Raw genomic sequence first — 25,542 nt, 5'->3', positions numbered from 1 at the left:
GTTTTCAGGGAGAGTCCTCTGGAAGGAAGTTGGAGGAATGCACAAAGTCAACATGTGACAGTATGTATCATGTGCCTCTGTTTTTACTTCACTGCCTTTAAATACAATGCTAAATATCTGCGTTTCTTTAAATAAGAATCTGCCTATTATTCACACACAACATTCCTGGTGTTTCACATTATGTCATCATAAATATATTAACTGTAACTTCTCTCACATTTATTTGCCTGCTAGCTTTGCTTACTGCTGACTACTGAACTGATTCAGGAACAGGAAGGAAAAGGCAGAGTGTAGCTTCTGATAAGGCTTCCTCCACAATCTTTGGCATTTGGTGAACACCCTGCAGTCCTTTGCTGCCTGGTCATTTGATTTCTGTGTATCAGCCCTTAAAACAACAAGCTACCTTAAGACGGTGAGTTCAGACTTTTTCAACAATCTTTTTCTGAAAGTCATGATGGTTTGTTGTTCTTCATGTTATGGGGAGTTAATTAAATAATAAATAAATAGGTTTTTATTTTTCGAAAAGCATGCATTCATCAAAGCTTTATTTCTATATTCTCTCCCTCCATTATGTCTAGACCTGTGGTCGTAAACCAGTTGAAACAATGGGAACTGTGAGGTTTCCTGCATTGCTTTTTGTACTCTTGTACAGTGTAAGCTCTCTGACATAATTACATCATAACTTATAAAACTCATCACACTGTGGGCTTCAGAGATTCATATCTTCCCTGTGTGATCTGATTCTGCTTTCAGACAGTTGGTCGGGTAGCTGATGTGGTGATAAAATTAGACATGTTTCCTAAAGTTGTGGATTACAGCAGTTGCAGGGATGAGATGCTTCAGATAGTAACCAAACCAGGAGGTCTTCTGCAACAAGAGCTTAACAACAGTACAGATTTTAAGTTGATGTGGAAAGCTAATGCAACATGTGAAGAGAAGATTCCAGGGGCCACACAGGAGCACATGGCTGCACTGAAGAGCTATGCAGATGCTAGTCCTAAATTTCATGAATTATTCAACATGAAGCTTTACAGCAAAGGCAAAAACATCACAACGTACCAAAATGAGTTTCCTTTTAAATCTCTTTACTTCCTGCTGACAGATGCCATGCAACGTTTAAGTAAAGACATGTGTCAGATGATTTATTCTGGCATAGAAAATGAAGAGCTAACAGCTGGGGATTTGGTCAGATTTGGGACTTTCTTGCCAGCAAGACTGAAGTATAGTGATGCATTAGAAGATATAGTAGATGTTAGTGGGACTGTTTTTAACATCACTTCTTGTTCTGTGTTCAACCTTGACGAAAAGTGTAAGTCAGATGAAATTGATCTGCTAATTTCCCCCATGGAATCTTTCAAGGTTAAGGAAATCAGGACATCTGTTGATAATGGAGATGAAACATATAAACAGGTCGCCTTGGTGCAACATTCTTTCAGGAGCTCCTTCGACTGCAAATCCTTTTTCAGGTAAGCAGAGGAAAGCAGTAAAAGCTTACATTTTCCATATGATTCGCTGACTTAAATTTGCTCTTTCTCTTTGTCTGAAGGTCGAGCTCCAAACCTGAGAGGTCTTCTTCTAATTTGCTTTGTTCCAGTTTAACGAAACTGATGGCTCCCTTTGTGATGGTGTACTTATACAAACTGGATCTGTAATATAAATAACTCTGTATGGTCTCAAACCATACAAATCAAAGGCAACATTCAAATTTTTTCAAATATACACTAAAAAAAAGAAATCCGTAAAAAAATGGAATTTTCTGTAAACTGTAAAAACAGAAATACACCGTAAAATATTTTTTCTGTAAAATTAGAGGATATAAGGATATATATTAAATTGTTTTACCTATTTTTCATGAAAATGTGTTGTCTCTTTCTGTAATTTTATAGTTTTTGACCATATTTCAAATATAAACTGTAAAATAACTTCTTCCCTGTAAAATTAAAATTTCCCTGGTTTTCTTGTAAATTTGCGTCCATTTTCTGTAATTTTACAGTTTTGACTATATTTAAAAAAAATACATAAAAACTGTAAAAAACAGTAAAATTGTGAAAAATTTACGTGGAAAATCTGTACATATACAGAACAGAAACATAAGAATTCTGTAAAATATTTTTTTTTACAGTGTACCCAATGTTCTCTTAAGTTTAAAAATAAAAGGAGAATTTAGAAAACATTTTTTTTTGAATGTTTTTGAATTTTAAAAGTAATCTCTTAAAATAATTTGCACTGAAATTATATTGCCAATATATATATATATATATATATANNNNTATATATATATATATTGTATAGATAAGTCATTCTATTACTTATACCAACAGAGGGCGCTATTTAAGTTACTGTTTTGTTTCAAAAATACATTGTATGTTGGAATGCGTTTATATAGAAAATGTTTCTTCTTCGTAACTAGCTCGTAATCAAATGTAGCTATTAATGCTTTATAAATGGTCTGTAAAAAGGTTAAAAAAAAGAGTTGAGACTTAAAGTTGAGTCAAAATATTCCCAGGGTGCATGTACACCAAAAGTTTAGCTTAATAGTTCGAAGCTGAGGTTTACTGGAAGAGGTGAAACTTTGTATAATAAAACAATTAACAAAAGCGTGTGTGTGCGCGCGCGCATGAGAGAGAGAGAGAGAGAGAGAGAGAGAGAGAGAGAGAGAGAGAGAGAACAGAAAATGATTCGCCCAAAGATGATGTTGGTTACGCTGACGCCCTCTTACACTGGCCAACGTTCATCCCTAGGCTAAACCTGTACAAAACTAAATACTACGGAATTCAACCCGACTGGACATTTATCTAGTTCAGAAAACTTGAACAATGAGCAGCCGGCGGCGACGATGCAAACGTCAGTTGATCAAGTTCACTCAGCACATTGCTCGATTGATCTCAGGAACTCTGAAATCAGGTAATCCGAAGAACTCAACATCTTTTTGAGCGTTTTTTTTCATGCGATTTAGTGCTTTGTTTGGCATGTAAAGATTGTTGTTCATGTAATTCAATAAATTCTAATTATTAATTTCGTTTTTGTTTAGTTAACATGACTTGTTTTAGGAAATTCATATTTTAAATCTATACATTTATGTAGTCAGATTTTATTTGTTCCTATACTTACATACATTTTGGAAGAGCCTACAATATATAATTTGGGTAACATACTTTAGACTACATGTTAATAACAAAAATAAATACAGTGCTGACAGATCAGTAGCCCATGTACATTGAAACAATTGACCATAAAACCGTATAGCCTACATTTGATTTAAGATTTTTATTGACAATACATTTCTTATTTTAATCTACATTGTCTGTTAAGCATCATATAATTAAGTAAAATCTTAATAAAAGTTAATAAAATATATTAATTTATAATGTATGAATAATGTGTTTTCAAACTGTATTTACACACCAGTCAGACTGGCTTGGTCTCATACAGAAATGGAAACATGGGGCTATAGTTATTACATGGGAAAGTGGTAATATTTTGTAAATTATTGCAAGCACTGTTTTAATAGCTCTTGTATAAACCAGCAAGGACAATCAAACCTTACTGGAAGACATTAATATCAGGTTCACTTATATTCCAAGGTACGTATAGGTTTTAACCAAAAGGGGGAACTTTTATCTAATAGTTGTCTCACTGATTTCAGGGCAAGTTACTGTTACATATTACTATTTCATTCTATTTCAAATCAGTGTCAATGAGTATTTTTTTTATTCTAACAAATGAATCAATATAACAAAAAACTTTCCATCCTGACAAATAAATATTCAACTAAAAAGTGTGACAACTAGTCGTGGTCTTCCCTTTGAAATACCACCATCAAGTGCTGTATCTCCACATAAGAACATTTTTCTCCTCTCCAAAGCCGCTTGTCCTCTGCTGGGATGTGGGAGGGTTGTAACCTATCCACATTGTAGGCAGGGAAACCCTCTGGACAGATGGCCAGTCCATAATATACTGTAAGAGTGGTTAGCTTTCAATAAAAAAAGGGTAACAGTTTGCTGTCAAAAGTACCCACAGCAAACTAACTATGGCAATGAATACAAAAATTCTTATTCTATAGGCTTACGTTAGAATGGCTCAATTCGAAATCAAACCTGTGACACAGGTCTGAAACCAATATCACAATATTAAAAGTATTAATAATACAGCAAGAGAACCATTTCTTAGTACTCAACTCAAACGGTTTTTGCAAGTATTTCTAGATTAAAATGTTTTTTTTATTAGAAGGCGAAAAGTTCTGAAATTGTCAATCTGCTGCATTGTAAATCACTGCACTAACTAACCCTTGACAACTTTCAGTACATTCAGATAAATTATGTTTAAAACTCTAAATTATAAATTAAAAGTACTTATATAAATGCAATTACAATATTGAAAAGGATCAACTGCTGTTTTACTGTTTCCACATGATTATAAATTAATATTTCTTTCTATGCTTTTAAAGGCAGACTATTATGGAAATGTTTAATATTTCATGTAAGTCTTTTAAATTTGCTACGGTAAGAAAGAATCATGTTTGACTCCCGTATAGGTTCGATCACTGCTGTAATATCTCAGAGATTATGTCACGTCCTGCATTCTTGGTTCTGTATTTCTAGTCATGTGGCAGGATCGGGACTGAGCCCTTAGGTTCTATGTGAGAAAGCCATGAGATGTTTTATGTTTTTGACATCTTATGTGTTTTCTCGTGTCTTGTCATTGGCCCCGCCCCTCTCGTTTCTTGTATTGCTTCCCTGCCGTGTCTAATGTTTCCCACCTGCCCTGTGTAATTATCCCTCGTTTGTCTCTCCTTTAAAATGCCCTCTTGTTTCATTGTCTTGTTGCTCGTGTATTACGTTCGATGTGTGCTATGTGCCTTATACGTGTTCTTGTACAATGCTCGTGCTTGCTGTTCTTACCCAGTCTCGTGCCCTGTTCCTGTTCCTGTTCCTGTTCCTGCTCCCCGTCTAGTGTTTGTATTCATTATTATATTATTCTTATTATTTGGACCTTGTTTTGTCTTGCCCCCTCGTGGGAAGTTTTTGTTTTATTGTATTAGCCTCAGTTTAGTTTTTTCTCCATTGTGGGTGTTTTGGTTTCTGTTTTGTGTAAATTAAAGTCTTGCTTGTTAACCTCTTCACTGCCTGCATTTGGGTTCTTTCCACACCAGTCCTTGACAGATTATTGCTGTCTTTCAATATGAATAATACAGAGACGTTTACACAACAGTGATGTATAAGCCACATCCCTGATCATACGACTGTAAATCAACCACAGGTGTGTGTTTTCCTCCATTGTTTGTAGGTCTATTCAAAACTAAGTAATTCAGTAATTAGACTGTATAGCTTATTTAGATTTTATTAAGCTTCTATTGTTACTAGGTGTAATACAATCATATCCAATAATCTTTTTCCACACCCTTTGTGCTATATATTGAAATTGCAGTACTACTCATTAATAGTCTACACTTTGTGGATGAGAGTTCTAACTAATTTCATCTTTCCCTTGCCTATGCTTAATATCCTTGTGGGACTAAATATAATTACACACTCCATCATTCCATAGCCCACCATGAGACACTGATGATCCCTTAATAAAGCCATAAATTAAGCATTGCAGACACCAGTATCTTTTTCAGGTAATTTTATATGCCACATTTCATCTGGCTTTAAGTTTCATTTTTATGCATTGGAGACCAGGGATCTGCCTCAAGGTTCAAATATACAGACCAACCTGTCAATCGGGATAAATTGTTTGTTACAGAAAAGCAAATGTATCTGGATGCTTTTGAAATATTAGGTTTTTCATTCTACCAAATTAAATCTAAAACCCACGGGAACAAATACTTGACATTCCTACATTTTATATTCCTCCATTTAAACTCAATGGAGTTTCCTTTTGTTTCCCTCAAAAGCATCATAAGCCATGAATAGCTATTAAAACAGCACGCATTCATAAAATGGAGACTGTTGCTCAAAACCGTGACACTGCTTACAGCACACTGTGCATGGTCTGTAGAAAAGTTAATATTGTATTCTCCTCAGACCCAAAATAGAGGGAAATACCATATTCTGCTGTGAGCCTTTAATAGGAAATCTCACTGTTAGAACTTTAAATCTAAATTTTTTACACGTAAAAGATATTCTTTAATGCAACTTCATTTTACCAATCACGTGTAATGCACAATCCAGAACACAATCTGTCAGATCTGTCTGGAAAAACATAAAAAGCATTTTACACATACAGGAAAATACGGTGGTACTTAAAAAACTTGCAGAGTGGCCTTCTCTTGCTATTATTTTTAGTACGTTCAGTTGGTTTCTGTCAGAAAAGGAATTATATTCAACACATGTTGTGAGTGAAAAGCATTCACCATAAGAAAAGGATGACAATTATATAAAACATCCCCAGTAGATTCAACTTATACTTTGTTCGTGTAAAGTTTAGATCTGAAGCAAATCTCCGTTTTGTATTTCTTCCGAAACTATTGGTAAAAAAAGAGTATAACATTTATTACGCGATTTTGAATAAGCACTACACACACACACACACACGCACGCACACACACAGGCCTACTTACCTATGGTTCTTCTTCCACAGCCTGGGGTTTGCGGGTTTGTGCTGTTAAATCGTTGTATCGAACCAGTTGATAAAATTAAAAAATGTGTAATCAGTGTATCATTTTTACTAGTGCTATGGCATATATAAATATATAACATAAGTAGATACACATACCGCCTGCTTGGTTTAGGTCACTAATTTCTTCTACAATCCAAGAATATCTGGGGTCGTTCAAAGCACCTGTATCGTTACACAACCTGTTTAAACAACGCACCGCTACCATGATAAACTTACACATACTGTTTTTTGTTTTGTATTTGTTTTAAAGAGAAATCGAAAATCACTTACAGTTAAGATAGCTTGCCATTTTAGAAATATGTTTTTTTTTTCAAACACCCAAGAGATGAATGCTGTTCTTCCGCAACGCAGTCCGTTCGTCTTGACCAGAGGTTTTCGTAGCGAATGAAACAACAGTTTCAAACTTATAAAGACACATAGGCCTAATGTAAAAAAGGAGGTGTTGCAATTAACATATTCAAAAAACACCCCGCCGCCGTTGTGACGCCTGAACCCCCCCAGGATGTGTGGAAGATGTATGAGAGAACACATTAATCGATCTTGACTGTTTTTGAAAAGTGCGTTAAACAGTTTTGTGTTTTAAAAACGAGGTTTAGTACTAAACTATGTGATGGCACTATCTTGAGATATCATCTGAAACTAAAATATTTTTGTAGAATGAATTAATATTACTATGATAATATTTACTATATTTACTTAGGTTTTTAAAAAGTTTAACACTAATCCTTGTGTTTAATAGGCGTAATAAACATCCTTTGTCTGATCGATGTCTCTAACATGTACATACTACTCCGCTAAGATATTTTTAGAATATGCAATGGGTTTTATATCGACTAACCACAGTATAACCATGATACAGTAATTAACGTATACATTTTATTGATTAAAAGGTTTTTGAAGTTTTGTAGATTCACAGGGTAAGGGGCTTTTTGTTTTTATCCTTATTTCATTTTTAAAGTTTAAAACTAACCCATTGTTTAACACCTGTAATAAACAAAAATGGACAGCCAGTCTACTAAACTGTCTCTACCAAACTGCAAAGGCCATTATCATATTGCTGTTACACAACATCGTAGACCCCAGACATCCTCTTAGAAAGAAGACAATCAGACATATGGGGCATCAAGGAACTACTTGCTTTTAATCAAATACAAATGACTGACGTTTCAGGAATAAGTTCTCAACAGATGGTTGTCAGACACATCGGCATCTCACCATGCGTTAAGTCAATACATAGTGAAAAACACTTTTGTTAAAATGAACCATCCCCATAACTCTTAAACATTACAACCATTTGACTTTAATATATGGAAACACCCATCCATACAGAAGGGGTTCATGACGTGGTAAAACCATAAATGAAACTCTTATTCACTAAAACTTTGTCAGAGCATTTCTGCTATATGTCTAATTTGTGAAAGACGGTTGTGTTTGTAAATTAGAGAGAGATAAAATAATATGTATGTGGGTTTTTTCTTCTAAGAGTGTGCTGTTTCCTTTGCTTTTATCATGCAAATGAGTGAATTGAGACTTGAGGTCTGCAATCTTATATCAAAGTGTGTGAGGTTTTCTTCTAAGAGTAAAGCTGGCTCCATGTTTAAGATTTTTATCTGACAAAATGATTATTGTGTTTGGGTCAGTATTTTATCATTGTGGTATGAAACAACATTTGATTCAAAGACATACCCTGATATGTTCTTTGACGGATAAAGTTTAACCATATGTTGTTAAACTATAGTAAAATCAAACACACCTTTTTGATTAGGGAGTGATGAGGGGGGGTGTAGGTAGTTAGCCTCACTGAAGGAAGGGTTGGGGCAGAGGAGACCCAACAACAGTCATAAAACATAAATGTCATCAAGATTGACAGGCCATAAAGGCCTCCATTTGAGTGACTGGTTGACAGAACTTTGACAGGGGGTCATAAATCAATCAAACTTTTGACACAAGGTATATGATTATACTACTCACAGAACTAGGGAAACAGAACAAAAACGACTTGACTGAACTAGACAATAAACTTGACAATAAATTTGACTTGACTTGAACAAACTAGACTCAATGAGACTAAACTTGACTTGACACGAATAGCAAAGTTGCACAATGCAAAACAGCAAAACGAACCAGCACAAGACAGCAAACACTAGAGGTGCGTCCCAAATGTACACATTTTGTAGTAGAAATTGTTTGAGTAGTGCGTTCACATTGAAAATTCTCAAAAAAGAAGTGCACTTAAAGTACCCGGATGATGCACTTTTTCAACTGAATATATGAAGTGTGGAACTGTGGACACTTCACACACTCAACGGTCGCAGCTTCGCTTACCTAGCGGAAGGGAGGCGGGGCTATCAGATAATGCTCGAGCAAAACTCTCCTTCAGAGTGATAATGCTTCAATCTGATGATGGCTAAAGTATTGCTGGGCAAAACAGATGAAAACTACATTAATTACAATGCAGAAATTGATCTTTATTCACACGCATTGTGCCATGCGATTGACATCATTTGAGCTCGTCTGGGGACTGATATACTTCCGCTTAGTATAAAACCGTTTAGTATTCCATTTGGGACAATACTACCCTTCTAGTTGAGTGCATCGTTTAGGTGCATAGTGTATAGTATGTCATTTGGGACACAACTTAGAGCAATACTGTATATAGGGAGGAAATAATGAGGGCAACAGGTGAGGGGCATGAATCAATAACAAGATAATTAATGGGGAAATGATAGGGCGGGGTCAAGACACAAAACAGGGGAGCACATGGCAAACCAAAACAAACAATGGCCATGTGCTTCCACACAAAACATGGGACTGCCAGAATCCTGACTCAAAACTAGAAAAAGCATGATTAAGATGGTGTCAGATTATGTTAATTGTTTTTTTTCTTCGGTCAAGAATTGTAAAAAGCATTAGGCATGAAAATGTCTTATTATTAGTTATTAATATTAATATTGATCTTACATCCAAAATATGGCTAGAATATATTATTTGTATTCTCTTGTGTTTCTTGAAGTGAAATGTGGTGAGTACTGTGACTTTTTAGGATCAGTCTGTATCATCTTTAAGTGGGTCATTCTGGGAGCTGAGTTTAAGGTAGAATGCTTGAGTGTGCTGCAGGAACCTCTATTCTAGTGTGTGTGTCTTTCTACTAAAACAACTGTTGAACAAGAACATTTTGACCTAGAAATAGTCACTGAATAGTTTGAAGTATTTATAGACTGAATGGGTTTGTGTGATCAGTGTATGTTATCACATTTCACTTTACCAGTTAGCCTAAACATTTTTTTTTTTCTTCATTTACTCACCCTCGAGTATTTTGAAGAATGTAGGCAAGCAAACAATTATGGGGCACTTTTGACTACACTTAAAAATAAAGGTGCTTAAAAGGTTCTACACAGCGATGCCATAAGGCGCTTTCCGACCAGATAAAGTCCCGGAACGAGTAAAGAGGGCTGTTGTTCGTGAACTAAGTTTTCCCTTAGGCTTTTTCCACGATTGCATTCGCACCGGCAAAAGGAACTATTTAGTGACATAAGCCGGTCGACAGCAACGTCATTTAAGGGCGTCAAACAATCAAACAACAGAAGTTTGGCCAATGAACTTTTGCTTACATCACGGGTAGTTCCTATCCTGTTGGTTCACACCCTGCTGGTTTTTCTTTATGGAACCAAAAGGTTCTTCTATGGAATTGAAGAACCTTTCGAAGCACCTTTTTTTTAAGAATTTACCATTGTCATTTTTCCTATGGTAGTCGACGGTGGCCAAGAACTGTTTGGTTACAAACATTCTTCCAGATATCTTTCTCTGTGTTTTTTAGAATAAAGAAATTCATACAGATTTGGAACAACTCGAGGTTGAGTAAATGATTACCAGAATTGTTTTGGGGGGTGAACTGTCCTTTTAAGATCAAGTCAGCAGTGCCAGAAAAATCCATCTTTTCACAACTTTTAAAAATCTCAAAATCTTCTTATAGGTAATATTTTTTAAATGTTGAAAATACGTTGTCATTAATAATATAAATTGATATTTAGTATTCAGAAAGCTGTCATACATCTACATTGATAGGTCTATGATCGGACCTTCAAAATTTTTCCTTTCATTGTGTTGATTTCCTGCAAAGTTCTGTTTCTCCTAATATATACAAAAAATGATATTTAGAGGTAAGCTTCCTAAGTAGGTCTTTGTTTTGGAAAAAAAAATGTACAAACCTGTGCTTCCCTAGATCTGTAAAACTGAAGGCACCAACCTATCGAGCACTGTGCAGGACATTCTTCATGAGAAACTGGGACAGCGGAATTATGAATGCCCTAAAGGAGACACCACTCAACGTTTCTCTCTTTAGTTACCTGACCTGCTAAGGCACCGTAGTGATAAATAAAATTCACTAAAATAGGCCTGCAAACCCTGACTTTAACAAGCCTTTTGCACTATGAATGTTGACCTATACTTTTTGAATAGCTGCTAAATATAAAAATAAAATAAAAATATTTATAAAAATAAATAATTTTAAAATCTGCTAAGTAATTCAATTCAATTTTATTTATATAGAGCTTTTCACAATGTGCATTGTCCCAAAGCAGCTTTACAGGAGAAAATAAGAAAAACTGAAAAACACAAAAAAGGTCAAACACAGCACAGTGCATGGTGTTTATAGAACAAGCAAGGTTATTCTAGTAAATAATATCTAATAAATGCAGTCTCCCAGTGGTTTATTTAGCATATTTTGCATTAAGTGAATGCTTGGCGGAAAAGAGGTGTCTTTAATCTAGATTTAAATTGGGAGAGTGCGTCTGATCCTCGAATAGTATCGGGAAGGCTATTCCAGAGTTTAGGTGCTACGTATGAGAAAGCTCTACCTCCTTTGGTGGATTTAGTTATTCTAGGTGTTATCAAAAGTCTGGAGTTTTGAGATCTTAGAGAGCGTGATGGGTTGTATTGTGGTAGAAGCTCTGTTATGTAGGTAGGGGCTAAACCGTTTAAGGCTTTACAAGTGATTAAAAGAACTTTAAAAGTCAATACGATACTTAATGGGTAACCAGTGAAGGGATGATAACATTGGGGTTATGTGATCGTATTTTCTGGACCTGGTTAGAACTCTGGCAGCTGCATTCTGAACTAACTGTAGTTTGTTTATACTGTAGATGATGCAGGACAACCACTAAGTAGTGCATTACAGAAGTCTTGAGGTCACAAATGCATGAATAAGCTTGTCTGCGTCAGCAACACATAGAATATTTAGTAATTTGGCAACATTTCTAAGGTGGAAAAAGACTGTTTTTGTGACATTTGAGATGTGATTTCCAAATGACAGGTTGCTATCTAATATAACGCCGAGGTCTTTAACTGTATTTGTTGGAGTAACAGTGCAGCCTTCAATTTGCAGGTTATAATCCGAAATATTCTGCTCATGTGTCTTTGGTCCGATAAGTAATATTTCTGTTTCATTAGAATTTAAAAGAAGGAAATTACCATTCATCCAATGTTTTATATCTTTGATGCACTCTGCCACCTTGGAGAGCTGGAAGGAATCATCTGGTCTTGATGAGATATATAGCTGAGTATCATCTGCATAACAGTGGAAGTTAATTCCATTTTTTATAATAATGTTTCCAAGGGGCAGCATGTATATGGAGAATAGCAAGGGTCCTAAAACCTATTCATTGGGGTATAAGTTTGGTTTCTTGATAAGAGGCTTAATGATGGCCAGCTTAAAGGGTCCTGGCACATGGCCTAGATGAATTGATGAGTTGATAATGTTATAAATGGGCTCAATTGCAACGGGTAGTAACTCTTTTAATAATTTAGTTGGTATGGGGTCTAATAAACAAGTTGTAGGTTTAGATGTTGCAATAAGTTTAATTAAATCTTCCTGTTTTATAGTTAAAAAACACTGTAGCCTTTCTTTTGGGGCGATGGTTGGTACTAATTCATAGGACAGACTTGGAGGTTGAGTTTTTACTATTTTTCTCGTATGTTTTCGATTTTCTCTGTAGTGTATTTCGGGGAAACTATGAGTTTAACCACAGTAACATACAAATAATTAATGGTGATAAACCAACAAATATTTTATACACTTTACCTGATGCAGCAGAATTAATAATAGCGACAGACTAAATGTACTCGTCCAGCGAGCGATCAGCAGATCATATATAAACTCTAAGAAATATTACTTTCCTGGTCTTGGAAAAACAATATTCTTACTGTCAGTGGTGGAAAGTAACGAATTACAAATACTCAAATTACTGTAATTGAGTAGTTTTTTTCAGGAATTGTACTTTTTTAAGTAGTTTAAAAACAGTGTACTTTTACTTTTACTTGAGTACATTTTTAGTGCTGTATCGGTACTTTTACTGCGCTATTTTTCCTCACATTGTCGTCGCTACTTTATGTTTAATTTTCATGTCATTGGCTAAGGAGAATAATCAGTCCCGCCACGTGACACTGTCCACTCAAATCGTGCATAGAAAACTTGCGTCACACAGATTTCAAGACATCTGCCGCCAATTTAGTTTAATCATGGAGGAGGACGAACGTGTGCGGCAGGCAGTGCGCATATCAAATGGCGGTTTTGCTTGAAAGTCACTGCAGGAAAGGGACACAATACGAAGGCTCGTCCGAGATATGGAGAAATTTTGAGTTCCTGCATCACTCCGTTCGCCAACTTTCATCCAAACGGCTATATCATGAGATAAAATTGTCCATCTCTCTCCAAAGTCTCTACATCAAGTGCTCTGCCCTTATAAGTGAGTAGGGAACATAACAGTTATGCGATTGGAACGCATGCGAAGCAGTTTCGCTAACTGTGCATTACCAGTCATAATGTTGTAAATGACGTTCAGATTCTTGCACAGTTCGATCGATTCGCTTAAATAAAATGTCATTACATCGAAAGAAGCCGCAGGGATTACTTTAATGTTGCCTCTATCTGTATTTTGAACTTTTAAAGACATGAACCATGAAAAACCATGGACCACAACTCCAGGTAAAAATCTTTATTGTTCTACCTAAGAAATAATGTCACATACATCTTGCATGGCTTGAGGTTGAGTAATTGATCAGCCAGCTCCTCTACAGATATGACTGTTAATGCTAATCCAATGCAATTTAGGTTACAAATGTTTAGCATTTTTTGAATGCAGTATTTGGGGCTCTTATTTATTAATTTCTGCATTGTGGGGCCTAGTACACATGATTGAACAGTGTTGGAAGTGCATAAATGGTTTTACCTGGAAAACTGGTTATTTTGTCTGAGTTTTATCCAGTTATATGCTTTATCAGTAAGGGAAATATGTTTTGTTATAAGTAGCTATTTTCTATATAAATCTCCAAATTTGATTATCAATAATTATTCTTAATTCATTAAATAACACCGCCTAAAAAGTAACAAGTACTCTGAGTAGTTTTTGAGAAGAGTAATTTTTACTTTTACTCAATTACTTTTTTAACACCAGTACTTTTACTTGTAATTGAGTACAATTTCAGCAATGTAACAGTACTTGTACTTAAGTACAAATTTCCAGTACTCTTTCCACCTCTGCTTACTGTAGTACAGTACCACTTCAGAAATCTTAACGAAATCAAGCAGTTTAAGTGACGTTGATATGTGATAAATAAACAGAGAAATGATTCGAGCGTGGATACAAATGCGGTTTTATTTACTACACTGAATGGGAAATAAAACCAACTAACTAACAAAGACCAAACACTAACAAACAAACATAAAACGTAAAAGCAGTAAAGAATGAAAGAAATAGACAAAGCAAAGAGTGGCAGTATTAAATCAGCTATTCGCATCTGCATAAACCATCAAGGACAATCTCCTTATTTAAAAAGGGGCAAAGCTTAAGCGCAGCTATTTAGAAATAGATCAGATACTTGCATTCATGCATTGGCTTCCTGGTTGTGTGGGGACAAGTTTCTGGTGCGCGTTCAAAAAAGTTTCAGAGTCCTGATGAGTTCAAAGCGAGTGGGTGAGTCTGTCGGATTCTTTCTTAGAACCGGATTGGCTGACGAAGGTAGAACGGATTTAGCCGAAGCAAACTGCCGGAAGAAGCTGTCTCCGAGGAGAGAGACAGGTCTCGAGAGGGTGAACGAAACACGAGCGAGCAAACATGAGCGAGCACGAACACACACAAAAGAGCACAATTTCCTGCATGCCCAGATGTTTTAACCCCGGGGGCGTCACGCCCCTCCAAGGTGGGCGATCCAATGTGATGAGATGCTTTGGGCGCGAAAACATGTTTCTTTGTCCGGCACACTAACTCATTTGCATTTATGGTCGCCTGGGAGTTTGGAGCAGGAATAGTCTTTAGAATAAAATAAAGTGAGTATGGTATAAAATACATTACTGGTGCTATACACCATTTTCTAAGAAATGAAGAGGGAAACATTTAGATATGAAACATGAAAGGGTTATAATTACATTGACCTGTAGTTTGTACAAGAATGTAAATATACACAGAATACCACTAAGCACACATGCCTTTGAGGTTATAGGTGAAGGAGAATAACATGGGGACAAGCATACACTGTGGGGTGGTTGTATATAAACTTTAACCAGTCTTTTGTGGCTAAGAAAAGAGAAAGAGACATTCTTTTGGAAGAATTTGAGGCTCTCAGTCCCTGGGGGCCACATGGCTTTTCTCACTTTGGTGAACAGTCCTGTCCTCCCCCAAGAACCTCCTTTGAAGTCCAGGGGAGAGTATTGGAATCTGTCCTGGTCAGTGATGAAGGTGTTGAGATAGGGCAGTTGGACCAGACTCATTGGTGCCTGGTAGAAGCCCTGCTGAGAGGTTACTGTGTTTTACGATCTTATGATCCCGGCTGTTAAACTTTGATCCGACCAGACCCTACATCTCTGTAAAAAAAATCATCAATTCATTGCTACCAAGGTGCGGCGGAATAACCAGGTCAGGTGATGTCTGTTTATTTGTTAATTTAGCAACTGTACTAAATAAAAACCTTGGATTGTTTTTGTTAGTTTCTATGAGGTTACGGAGGTACTGAGCCTTTGCTGCTTTTAGTGCCTTTTTATAACAGTTTGCACTCTCTTTCCACGCAATTTTAAAGACCTCTAATTGGGTTTGTTTACATTTGAGCTCCGGTTTACGTGTTTCTCTTTTAAGGGCGCGAGTGGTGCTATTGTACCATGGTGCTATGTTTTTCTCATTAATCTTTTTTGACTTCATGGGTGCGACAGCTTCTAATGTATTAGAGAAAATAGTACCCACTTTGCTGGTCATGTCATCGAGCGATTCTGTATTTATTGGTATGGTTATTAAAGGAGTCAGATCTGGCAAGCTCTTTGCGAACTATCTTTAGTAGTCGAGTTAATTGTTCTACCCTGTCGATAACGAGTTAAGTGGCTGATTTCTGCAGTGCGCAATGTACATGTTATAAGATAGTGATCAGTGACATCGTCGCTTTGAGGTATAATATCTATATTGGTTAGATCGGCTCCGTGAGATATAATCAATTCTAGTGTATGATTAAATCGATGAGTGGGTTCATTGATGTGTTGTGTTACTCCAAAAGAGTCTAGTAGCTCTGTAAATGCCACTGCTAATGCATCATTAGCACTATCTACGTGGATATTAAAATCTCTGACAATTAGCCCTTTATCAACATTAACCAATAGGTCCGATAAGAAGTCTAATTTCTTTTTTAGAAAAAAAGAAATTAGAACTATTTCAGAAAATCAGTGTAGGGACCAGGGGGTCTATACACAGAGCCAATGTAAAAGAAAGCAATGGTTTTTTACTTTCGTTTGGAACAATTATGTTCAACGCAAGCACTTCAAATTATTTAAATTTATGCTCCGTTCTCTGAGTTACAGTAAGAAAGTCTCTAAAGATTGTTGAGACACCACCACCTCGAACAACCGGACGTGGCTCATGCGTAACAGTAGCTTGGTGGGGTACACTCATTTAGACCGTAATAATCATTTGGTTTAAGCCAGGTTTCGGTAAGGCAAAATATATCAAAACTGTTGCCTGTGATCATTTCATTTACAATAACTGCCTTTGAATTTAGTGATCTAATATTAAGTAGGCCGAACTTTATGAGTTGGTTTTGGTCGTTTATTACATTGTCTTCAGGTTTAATCACGATCAGATTTTTTTCTCTGAGTTTTGCCTCAATTATTATTTTGTAATATTATTTGTGGGACAGATACGGTCTCTATGCATTTGGAAGCAGTAACATTTATAACAGTTGAGTGGGAGGAACACAGACTATGGTTAAAGTTTTGACTTACCGGTGGGAGACGTAGTCTAAGTAGGCGAGAAAACAATAAAAAAAACTTTAAATAACAACAATATCACTGTGTTACACGAAGATTCAACCCTAATACCATCCCAGCAAACATGCAACATAAGGGGGACATTCAGATTATGTCTATATAGCCTAACGTCTGCAGTGTTGGGTAAGTTTCTCTGAAAAAGTAATTAATTACAAGTTACTAATTACATACTCAATAGTGTAATTAGATTACTGTGCAAATTACTCTCTCCAAAAAGTACCTAATTACTAATTTATTTCTATATCCTACATCAACCTTGATTAGAATTGATTCAAGGATAGACATGAAATGTCTTATTTAATTCATTCATTCAAATAAATAATAAATAACTACATAACTTATTCTTATTAACTGACGGATACATTAAAGCATACATTTTAAAGTTAGACTTATAATTTTGATGTCTTTCCACTATTGAATATATTACATAGTATTTAGTTCAATTACATCAGAAGTAACTGTAATTAAATTTAGGGCTGTCAACGTTAACGCGTTAACGTATGCGATTAATTTTTTCAAATTAACGCGTGAAAAATATTTAACGCAATTAACGCAGCATCCATTTGTTTTGACATTCTTTGTCTAGCGTTACATTATGTAATCACGCTCTTATTCATGTACAGGCTTTTAAACCACTTAAGCGCGATTTTAAACAGTTGCTTTGACCCGTTCAATGAAGATAGACAGCTTCTAAACTGTGGGACGTGGCAAAACGCAACGCGAGGTCCAGTCTGGTGTAAACAGTCATGGGCTGAAGGCTGCGTCGGTGAATCTCTGTCAGACAGCGCATCCATGTTAAGTTCTCTTTCGTGCTTGAATGGATAAAACCATACAAGATTATGTCAGAAAGCCCGTTTTGTCTAGCATTTTCTTAAGCAAGACTTCAAAGTGTAAAATAAAATCTTAAATGAATGCAAAGAGTTGTGAAAATGGGAGTGCGGTGACAGTCAGATCTGCGTACTGAGACAGCTCTTAAAGGGGCCACGTTCTTAAACATGCTGCTGTGACTCCTGTCACTAAAGTTAATCAAAGAACAAAACAAAAGAAGAAATCAATGTGATTTTGTAGCTTTAATGAGAATTCTTCTGCATTTAATTTATAATTTAGCATTAAAGACTGTAAAGGGTTTGAGAATTTCCTTCAATTTCTGTATATTTCATGATAGCTCTCAATTATATTGTTGAATGGCTATAATTAATGTTAAAATAATCAATTTAATAGAGACATCAGTTACAGTACTAATATCAAAATGTTTTCTTTCATTCATAAAATGACGCTGTTAAAGAAATATGTTGTTTCTACATCAATTTGAAGATTAAATGTGAAATTATTAAAATGTAAAAGTATATTTTGAAATATTATTGTTATGTGCGATTAATCGTGATTAATCACAGAAAATGTGTGATTAATCCGATTTTTTTAAAATCGATTGACAGCACTAATTAAATTAAATAAAAAATAAGAGTAATCCCTTACTTTAAGGGGAAGGAACTTTTCAAAGGAAAAGTAATTAAATTACAGTAACTAATTACTTAGTAACTAGTTACACCCAACACTGAAAGACTGTTAGTTTAAACCCACTTTTGTACATCTGCTGGACTAGGACCGTTAGACGTCTTTTGGGCGTTTTATATTTATGTCACTTGGACGTCATTCTGGCTCCTCAGTGGACATCTTTTGGACATTCAACAAAGACGTTAAATAGACGTCTTTTGGGCATGTCTGTGCTCAGTAGGATTTCATGCGAATGGAAACAAGGTGAAATGAAGTACTAGTTGCTCAATAAAGATAAATGTTTGCCCATTTCTACACATATTGCTTACTCAATTGTTCAAACAGTATGAAGTAGAGGACTACATTTCCCCAGTTCTCCAGTCGGTGGACTGACAATTAAAATAGGCTACACCTGCTCTCAAATCAGAGTTACTGGTAATACAGTGTAAAAGAAAACATGAACCTGACAAAGCAATCTGTAAATGTGTCACGATCCTGGTAGTGAGGAGAACCCAATTGCAGGCAGCCAGAGGTTTAATTGAACAAAAACACTATTTAAATACACAAACAAAAAACACACGAGGGGGTAAAACAACAAAACAGAGGGGATATACTGGAAGGCCGGCTGAGTCGCCGGCTGGAAGGCCGGCTGGATTACCGGCTGGAACGCCGGCTGGATTACCGGCTGGAACGCCGGCTGGATTACCGGCTGGAACGCCGTCTGCAGCACCGGCTGGGCTGGAGCCGGTGTCCGCGCCCCCCTCCGTTGCCGCTTCTTCTTCAGCCGAGCCACCCGTCTGGTGGTCGGCTGAAGGAAGGAGGTGAAGGGCACGGCTGGCTCGGGGTTGGAGGCCTCCAACGAGGACCCCCAAGACTCTCGCCTCCCCCGCTTGCCACCGAGGCTGGCTGGAGGCAAGGCTGCAGGAGTTGAAGAGGATGGTGTGGCAACACTCAAAACCCCGACCTGCAAGGGGCTGTCCTCAGGGATGGTCGCCAGCCCCGTGAGAGGCTCCGCCATAGACGTTCCCCTGGGCTCCTCACGATTCATCGCGAGTTGGAGCTGGTCCATGAAGCCCAGGGGTCTCAACCGGTGCATCTCTGATGGCTCGAAGGGTTCATCGAGGCAGCTGTTGAAGATAACCTTCAACTCTGCCTCGGTGAACCCCGAGTAGCGCGCGGTGGACAGGAAGTCCATGACGAAGTCCTTCACGGGGGTCCCCCTCTGGCGGAAGCCGAACAGGACGTGAGCTAGGCGGCTCCTAACTGCCCTGTTCGACTCCATACCTGCTGCCTACTGGGTTCAGAAGTGGCTTGTGTGTTCTGTCACGATCGTGGTAGTGAGGAAAACCCAATTGCAGGCAGCCAGAGGTTTAATTGAACAAAAACACTTTATTTAAATACACAAACAAAAAACCCACGAGGGGGTAAAACAACAAAAGAGAGGGGATATAATAACACAGACTAAACAGGAACACTAAACTAAATAAACAAAACTAAGACAACACTTGACAAAGATTACACTGACTAGACTTACTGTGGTTACAAAGCTTCCAAGACAAAGGAAAGACGCTACGTTTTACAAGGCATAAGAACACATCAAACGCAACACACGAGCACAGGACAATGAAACATGAGGGCATTTTAAAGGGAGACAAACAAAGGAAGATAACGAGGGGCAGGTGAGAAACATAAGACATGGCAGGGAAGCAATACAGGAAAAGAGAGGGGCGGGGCCAATGACAAGACAGAGAAGGCACATGGAGTGTCAAAAGATAAACACCCCATGGCTTTCTCACACTAAACATAAGGGATCTGTCACGATTCTGCCCCAAGACTAGAAAATCATCAACAAGAAGGGAGGACCATGACATAAATGTCACTCGCCTTTCATTATTCATCATAAAGGTAGTGTCACTGGACCTACCAGTGCCTTGGATTCTTAATAAATAAAAAAATACGGAGTGTCTATTTACACTGAGTACAAATAGCCCGCCTTGTTGGCAGAGACTATTTGCACCAGCTCCGCCCACCAATATGTGATTGGAATAGAGAAATTGTAAGAACGATGCCATTTCAAATAGCTACTCCAGTGGCGTGAGGTATAAATTCTGTATAGCTTGGCACGGGAGACCGGGATTCTAATCCACCTCTTGTTGAAAATTCTCTTTTACATTTTTCTATCATATTACAGATCATAAAGGAATTTGTTATCAATAAAATTGATTTAAGACTTAAAATTCATTTTTATTCATAAAGTTAAGGTTTAGGGTAAGGTTGGGTGTAGGGCTTTAATATCTCAATAAATTGACATCATTTGAATATTTTTTTATAAATATAATGATTTACACTCTGTTATCATTGCATAATGATTAATGCACAACAATACTTAGGTGCAAATAGTAACGGTGTCTGCCACTATTTATAAGTACCAGTAGCTACTACTACTATTTCTACTTAATACAGCTATTTTCGTTTAGTGTAAATAGCATATTGCTAAGAAATGCTGCTATTTTCACTAAACAGAACCTACTGCTATTTAAGCTTAGTGTAAATAGCATCCGTCACTATTTTCACTTAGTGCAAATAGCCGCTGCCTTAATATATAAAATAAAGGTCTTGGTGTCAGTGTCTGTTTAAGTGTGTGAATGCCTTCATGTCTATACTGAAAATAATGTTTCTTCAATGAAGAAAACAAGTTTCCCAAATAAATGACGACAGCCATGCATGTGCTATGTTGCAGATAATGAGGACGAAGAGCTGGAGAGCACGACGGAACGGTACCAACCAGAAAATCTGGAACAACTGCAGTCACAGACCCATTTTTCCAGACAAGAGTTACAGCTACTCTATAGAGGATTTAAGAATGTGAGAGTTCAGTTACACACCTGCTGTGATTAGATATTAAAAAATGATGTTCACTTTAATTGATTTTACTACCTTTGCTCTTGTTGCTGTCTCTTATTATTTCTGTCTGATCCTGTTTTTTTTCTGCTAGGAATGTCCAAGTGGAGTTGTGAATGAGGACACATTTAAAAACATCTATGCTTTGTTCTTCCCAATGGGAGGTTGGGTAACCCTTTGGTGTTTTTTTGCACCTAGATTTATATTTAGTGCCTGGAGTTATGTGCACCGCATAGAGCAGTGTGTTGCTCCTCCTTGTGGTGTGGTGTTTCACACATTATATGGATTTTTGAATGTCTTAGAAAGACTTTAACATGTTGTAAAAACGTTATATTGTAATGAAATTAAACCATTGAATGAAAACATTAAACCTTAAAGTATAGCTTTATTTGTAACAAGAAGGCTCTTATCATTAGATTTCTTAAGATCTTATGCAAAGAAATTAAGATGTCTGTCACCAACATGCTTATGTCAATTCTTTTTCAGATTCAGCAAAATATGCATATTTTCTCTTTAATGCTTTTGATAAAGATCAAAATGGCTCACTTAGTTTTGAGGTAAGCATATTCAATATTTTTGAAATAACAAATGTTAGACAAGCGCTTGTCTTTGAAAAGCATGAGATTTTGGACACATTCTGGGTTTCAGTCTATATACTGTAGATAAGGTTTAGGCAATAGATACATTTTCAGATGTTGAATATAATCAAATGTTTTGAATTGAAATTTAACATCGCACTTCTATTATGTATATGTTTTATGATTTCTTTAGGAGTTAAAGGCTTATCTCTGTTTGCAGGAGTTAGTTTGTGATCTCTCTGTTCTGTTGAGGGGCACTACTGAGGAGAAACTGAATTGGGCTTTCAATCTGTATGACATCAACAAAGATGGACACATTACTAAAGAGGTTTCAAACAAACAAATCAGATTATTAGGGATGTAACGATTCACCGTGAGCCGGTTGAAAATCGGTTATAATGAGCGACGATTCAAATCGTTTGAGGCTTGAACTGAATCGCAATACATTTTTTGGACAGCAGGGGCCGCTATTTTCACTGCAAACCTAAACGTGGATGCTGATATTTCTTAAATGCAAAAAAATCCAAGAAAAGCACAGACAGTATTAGTTTGTTTATATTAAAGAGACTTTTTCTATTATTAATTTGTTATAAAATTGCAGTTTAGTTTTGTTATTTGAAATAAAACATTATTTTATCATACAAAGAAACGTGAAGCATTTAAGAAATAATGCAAGGAACGTTGTTCATTTCTAATTGGTTTCAACTCATTTTTTCAAAATAAATCGTGAGTAAATCGTGAATAAATCGCATCGTGAGTTCAGAATCGTGAATCGCATCGCATCGTGAGCTGAGTGAATCGTTACATCCCTACAGATTATTCTTAAAATAATTATTCTTGTGTATTTTGTGTAATATGACATATAAATGTCATATTTTTTATATCTAAGGCTGTGTACCTCGTATTTTTCTTTCAGGAAATGTTTGATACATTAAAGTCTATTTATGACTTAATGGGGAAATCTATCCATCCCCGGCTTAAAGATGAGGCAGTACGGCAACACGTCAGAATGTTCTTCCAAGTAATGCTATTATACAAAAGGCATAATTGTTAAAAATCGCAAAAATACTTCATACTTTAATACTTCATCACATTTTTTTCTCCCCTCAGAAGATGGACATAAACCAGGATGGTGTAGTTACTATTGATGAATTCATTGACTGCTGCCAGAAAGTAATGATTTTTAATCTTGTTTTTATGTTTTCATTAACTGTAACAAATATGCATAATAATACCACTATTGGCTTTTTTGGTCTGTAGGATGAAAATATCATGCAGTCTCTTAAGATTTTTGACAATGCGGTCTGAACAGCAGCCAGGAATTCCACCATCAGAAATTGGATTGACTTCAGACAAGAACACTCATTGGATGTCAGTTTTGTAAAGTGATGAACAGCTATTGTGGCCCATTCTAGACTATTCAAGACTGCTCATTAATGTTTTGGATATTTATGTTGATATATTTATGAAAAACTTTAATTACTGTCATTCCCCAAAGGTCATATGTAATTTAGAACTGACTAGTGAATGTATGTACAGTATATTTGTAGAAGTTTGAAATGTTTACTTGATGCAAATAAATATGTGTTAGAACAGCAGCTGCAGATCTGTGATCTAAAATGTGTTAGATCTACATTTCAAACTGGAACTCGCTCTAGCCTTGAAATTTACCCCCTTGACTCCTTGTAGTTTCAGAAATTAGGGTCAAGTTAGACTATGACCAGAAATCCTTATAAAACAAGATTAGTCACAATGTCATGTCCCACATCTTGACAGGTTTATGAATGGCTTCTTATGTGTCCCATTTTTTTCATGGTCATGTCTTCACCATAAACCAGTTTTAATTCATAATTATCACTCATAGTAGGCTACTATAAAATCCAGCAATAAGAATGTAATACTTGCCAGTGATAGTGAAACCTATCTTTTGATCTTTTTCTTTCTTTCTTTTTAAAAGCCAGACCTAAATGAATGCCGATACATTGCAAACTTTAAATCGACGGCTCATTTCTTTATTCTGACATTTTGTGGTCCATGTATGGGATCAGTTTCATTGTATTAAACATCAATTTATGAATTCTATGTAATTATAGATGACAAATGATTTCTACAAAAAGGATGTATTTTTCTTGTGTAAAGATTTAAAAATTTTAAATTTGTGATCAAATTATGGTCTCCCCTATATTTGCTACCATTGTGACAACAAAATGATCGTTTTAATGATTTTATAATGTCTGACTGCATCAGTTTTTTTAGTTTAACCCTCAGTGTTTTCCTTATTGATTTCTGTATATCATGTAGTCACCTATCTATTTACTGTTAGTAAGTCAACATGTGTTTTAAAAGATGAACAGTTGCAATCAGATTGTTAACATATAGTAACAGAAATCTGAGTTCTCTTAGAAACAGGTCATATATGGTCATAAATAAATGTGATTAACACTGAGCTCAATTAAGTAAAAGCAGTAAATAATTAATTATTGTGACATATTCTAGTTCAAGTATTTGATATTGTGATAACTTTACCCTCAAGGAATGCCACGTTTTACAGAATATTCCTGATATAGATAAAAACTCTCTTTTTTTCATCTGCAGTTATCTGTATTGAGACATAAAGTGTAGGTCTATGCTAGATAACAATTACTAACAGGCCTAAAGTATTACTGATACAGTAATTGACCTTTAAATGTCCAGAATGTTTATAATGTTAATTTTTTTAAAAGCTGTGTTTTACTGTGAGTGTTTATAATATTTTATTGTATGAAATATTTAAAGATCAACTGTCCAGATTTAGATGAGTGTTATACATTTGGGTTGCTGTGAATCCTTGCTATTAGTTAGATATGAGTGTCATTTCTTAAACTGTCCACCAGTGGGACTCAAAGAACTACTTTATTTAACTCTTGGAAGTTTTGGGTAATTCAACCTTTTTTTTAGATTCAGGACTTTTTATTAAGAAACACATACACACAATTTCTAATTAGACTGCAAGGTAACACTTTACAATAAGGTGCTATTTGTTAACAATTATTTAATGCATTAGCTAACATGAACTATCAACGAACAATACTTCTACAGCATTTATTAATATTACTACATGTTAATTTCAGCATTTATAAATACATTATTAAAATCAAACGTTGTCACTGTTAACATTAGTTAATGCACCATGAACTAACATGAATAGCTGTATTGACATGAACTAACATTAACAAGGATTAATAAATACTGAAAAACGAAATTGTTCATTGTTAGCTAATGCATTTACTAATGTTAACTAATAGCACCTTATTGTAAAGTGTTACCCTTAAAAATTATCTTGTAGGATATTTATGATTCAAAATTTTGAAGTGAACCTCTTTACATTTAGGGGTAACAGGAAAATAAAGAAAATAACACCTATGTTGCGTCCCAATTCGCATACTATCCGTCCTATATAGTATTCGAAAATAGAATTAGTATGTCCCAAATCATAGTAAAAAGAGTGAAAAGAGTATTCCAAAGATTCCCGGATGGTCTACTACTTCCGGTAGAAATTCGAAGTGCAGAATGATGCACACTAACGGCTAATATTACCCACAACTCACCGCGAGTAGGCGGAGTTAAGTGACGCTCCACTGCATTAATAAAATTAAATAACTGTGCTTA

At 36.0% G+C, this 25,542-nt stretch overlaps 2 protein-coding genes across 2 annotated transcripts; both read left to right on the top strand.

The window, feature by feature from the left end:
- The first annotated feature begins 332 nt into the window (after window positions 1-332).
- On the top strand, window positions 333-2,151 carry si:ch211-145b13.6 (GPI-linked NAD(P)(+)--arginine ADP-ribosyltransferase 1). The gene is made up of 4 exons (XM_057330863.1): window positions 333-412; window positions 579-653; window positions 754-1,466; window positions 1,547-2,151. Exons 2-4 carry the CDS (start codon window positions 606-608, stop codon window positions 1,650-1,652), a joined length of 867 nt encoding a protein of 288 aa, XP_057186846.1. The 5' UTR covers window positions 333-412; window positions 579-605; the 3' UTR covers window positions 1,653-2,151.
- Window positions 2,152-2,645: 494 nt separating this feature from the next.
- Window positions 2,646-24,507, top strand: kcnip4b (potassium voltage-gated channel interacting protein 4b). The gene is made up of 8 exons (XM_057330866.1): window positions 2,646-2,904; window positions 21,156-21,280; window positions 21,411-21,480; window positions 21,803-21,873; window positions 22,115-22,222; window positions 22,811-22,915; window positions 23,005-23,067; window positions 23,155-24,507. The coding sequence occupies exons 1-8, from the start codon at window positions 2,817-2,819 to the stop codon at window positions 23,200-23,202; spliced, it is 678 nt and encodes a 225-aa protein (XP_057186849.1). The 5' UTR covers window positions 2,646-2,816; the 3' UTR covers window positions 23,203-24,507.
- The last annotated feature ends 1,035 nt before the right edge of the window (window positions 24,508-25,542 follow it).

Source organism: Triplophysa rosa, linkage group LG4, assembly GCF_024868665.1.
Source record: "Triplophysa rosa linkage group LG4, Trosa_1v2, whole genome shotgun sequence".
Taxonomy (NCBI): domain Eukaryota; kingdom Metazoa; phylum Chordata; class Actinopteri; order Cypriniformes; family Nemacheilidae; genus Triplophysa; species Triplophysa rosa.
The sequence above is the reverse complement of the archived record's forward strand: the minus strand, read 5'-3'. Positions and strand labels throughout refer to the sequence as shown.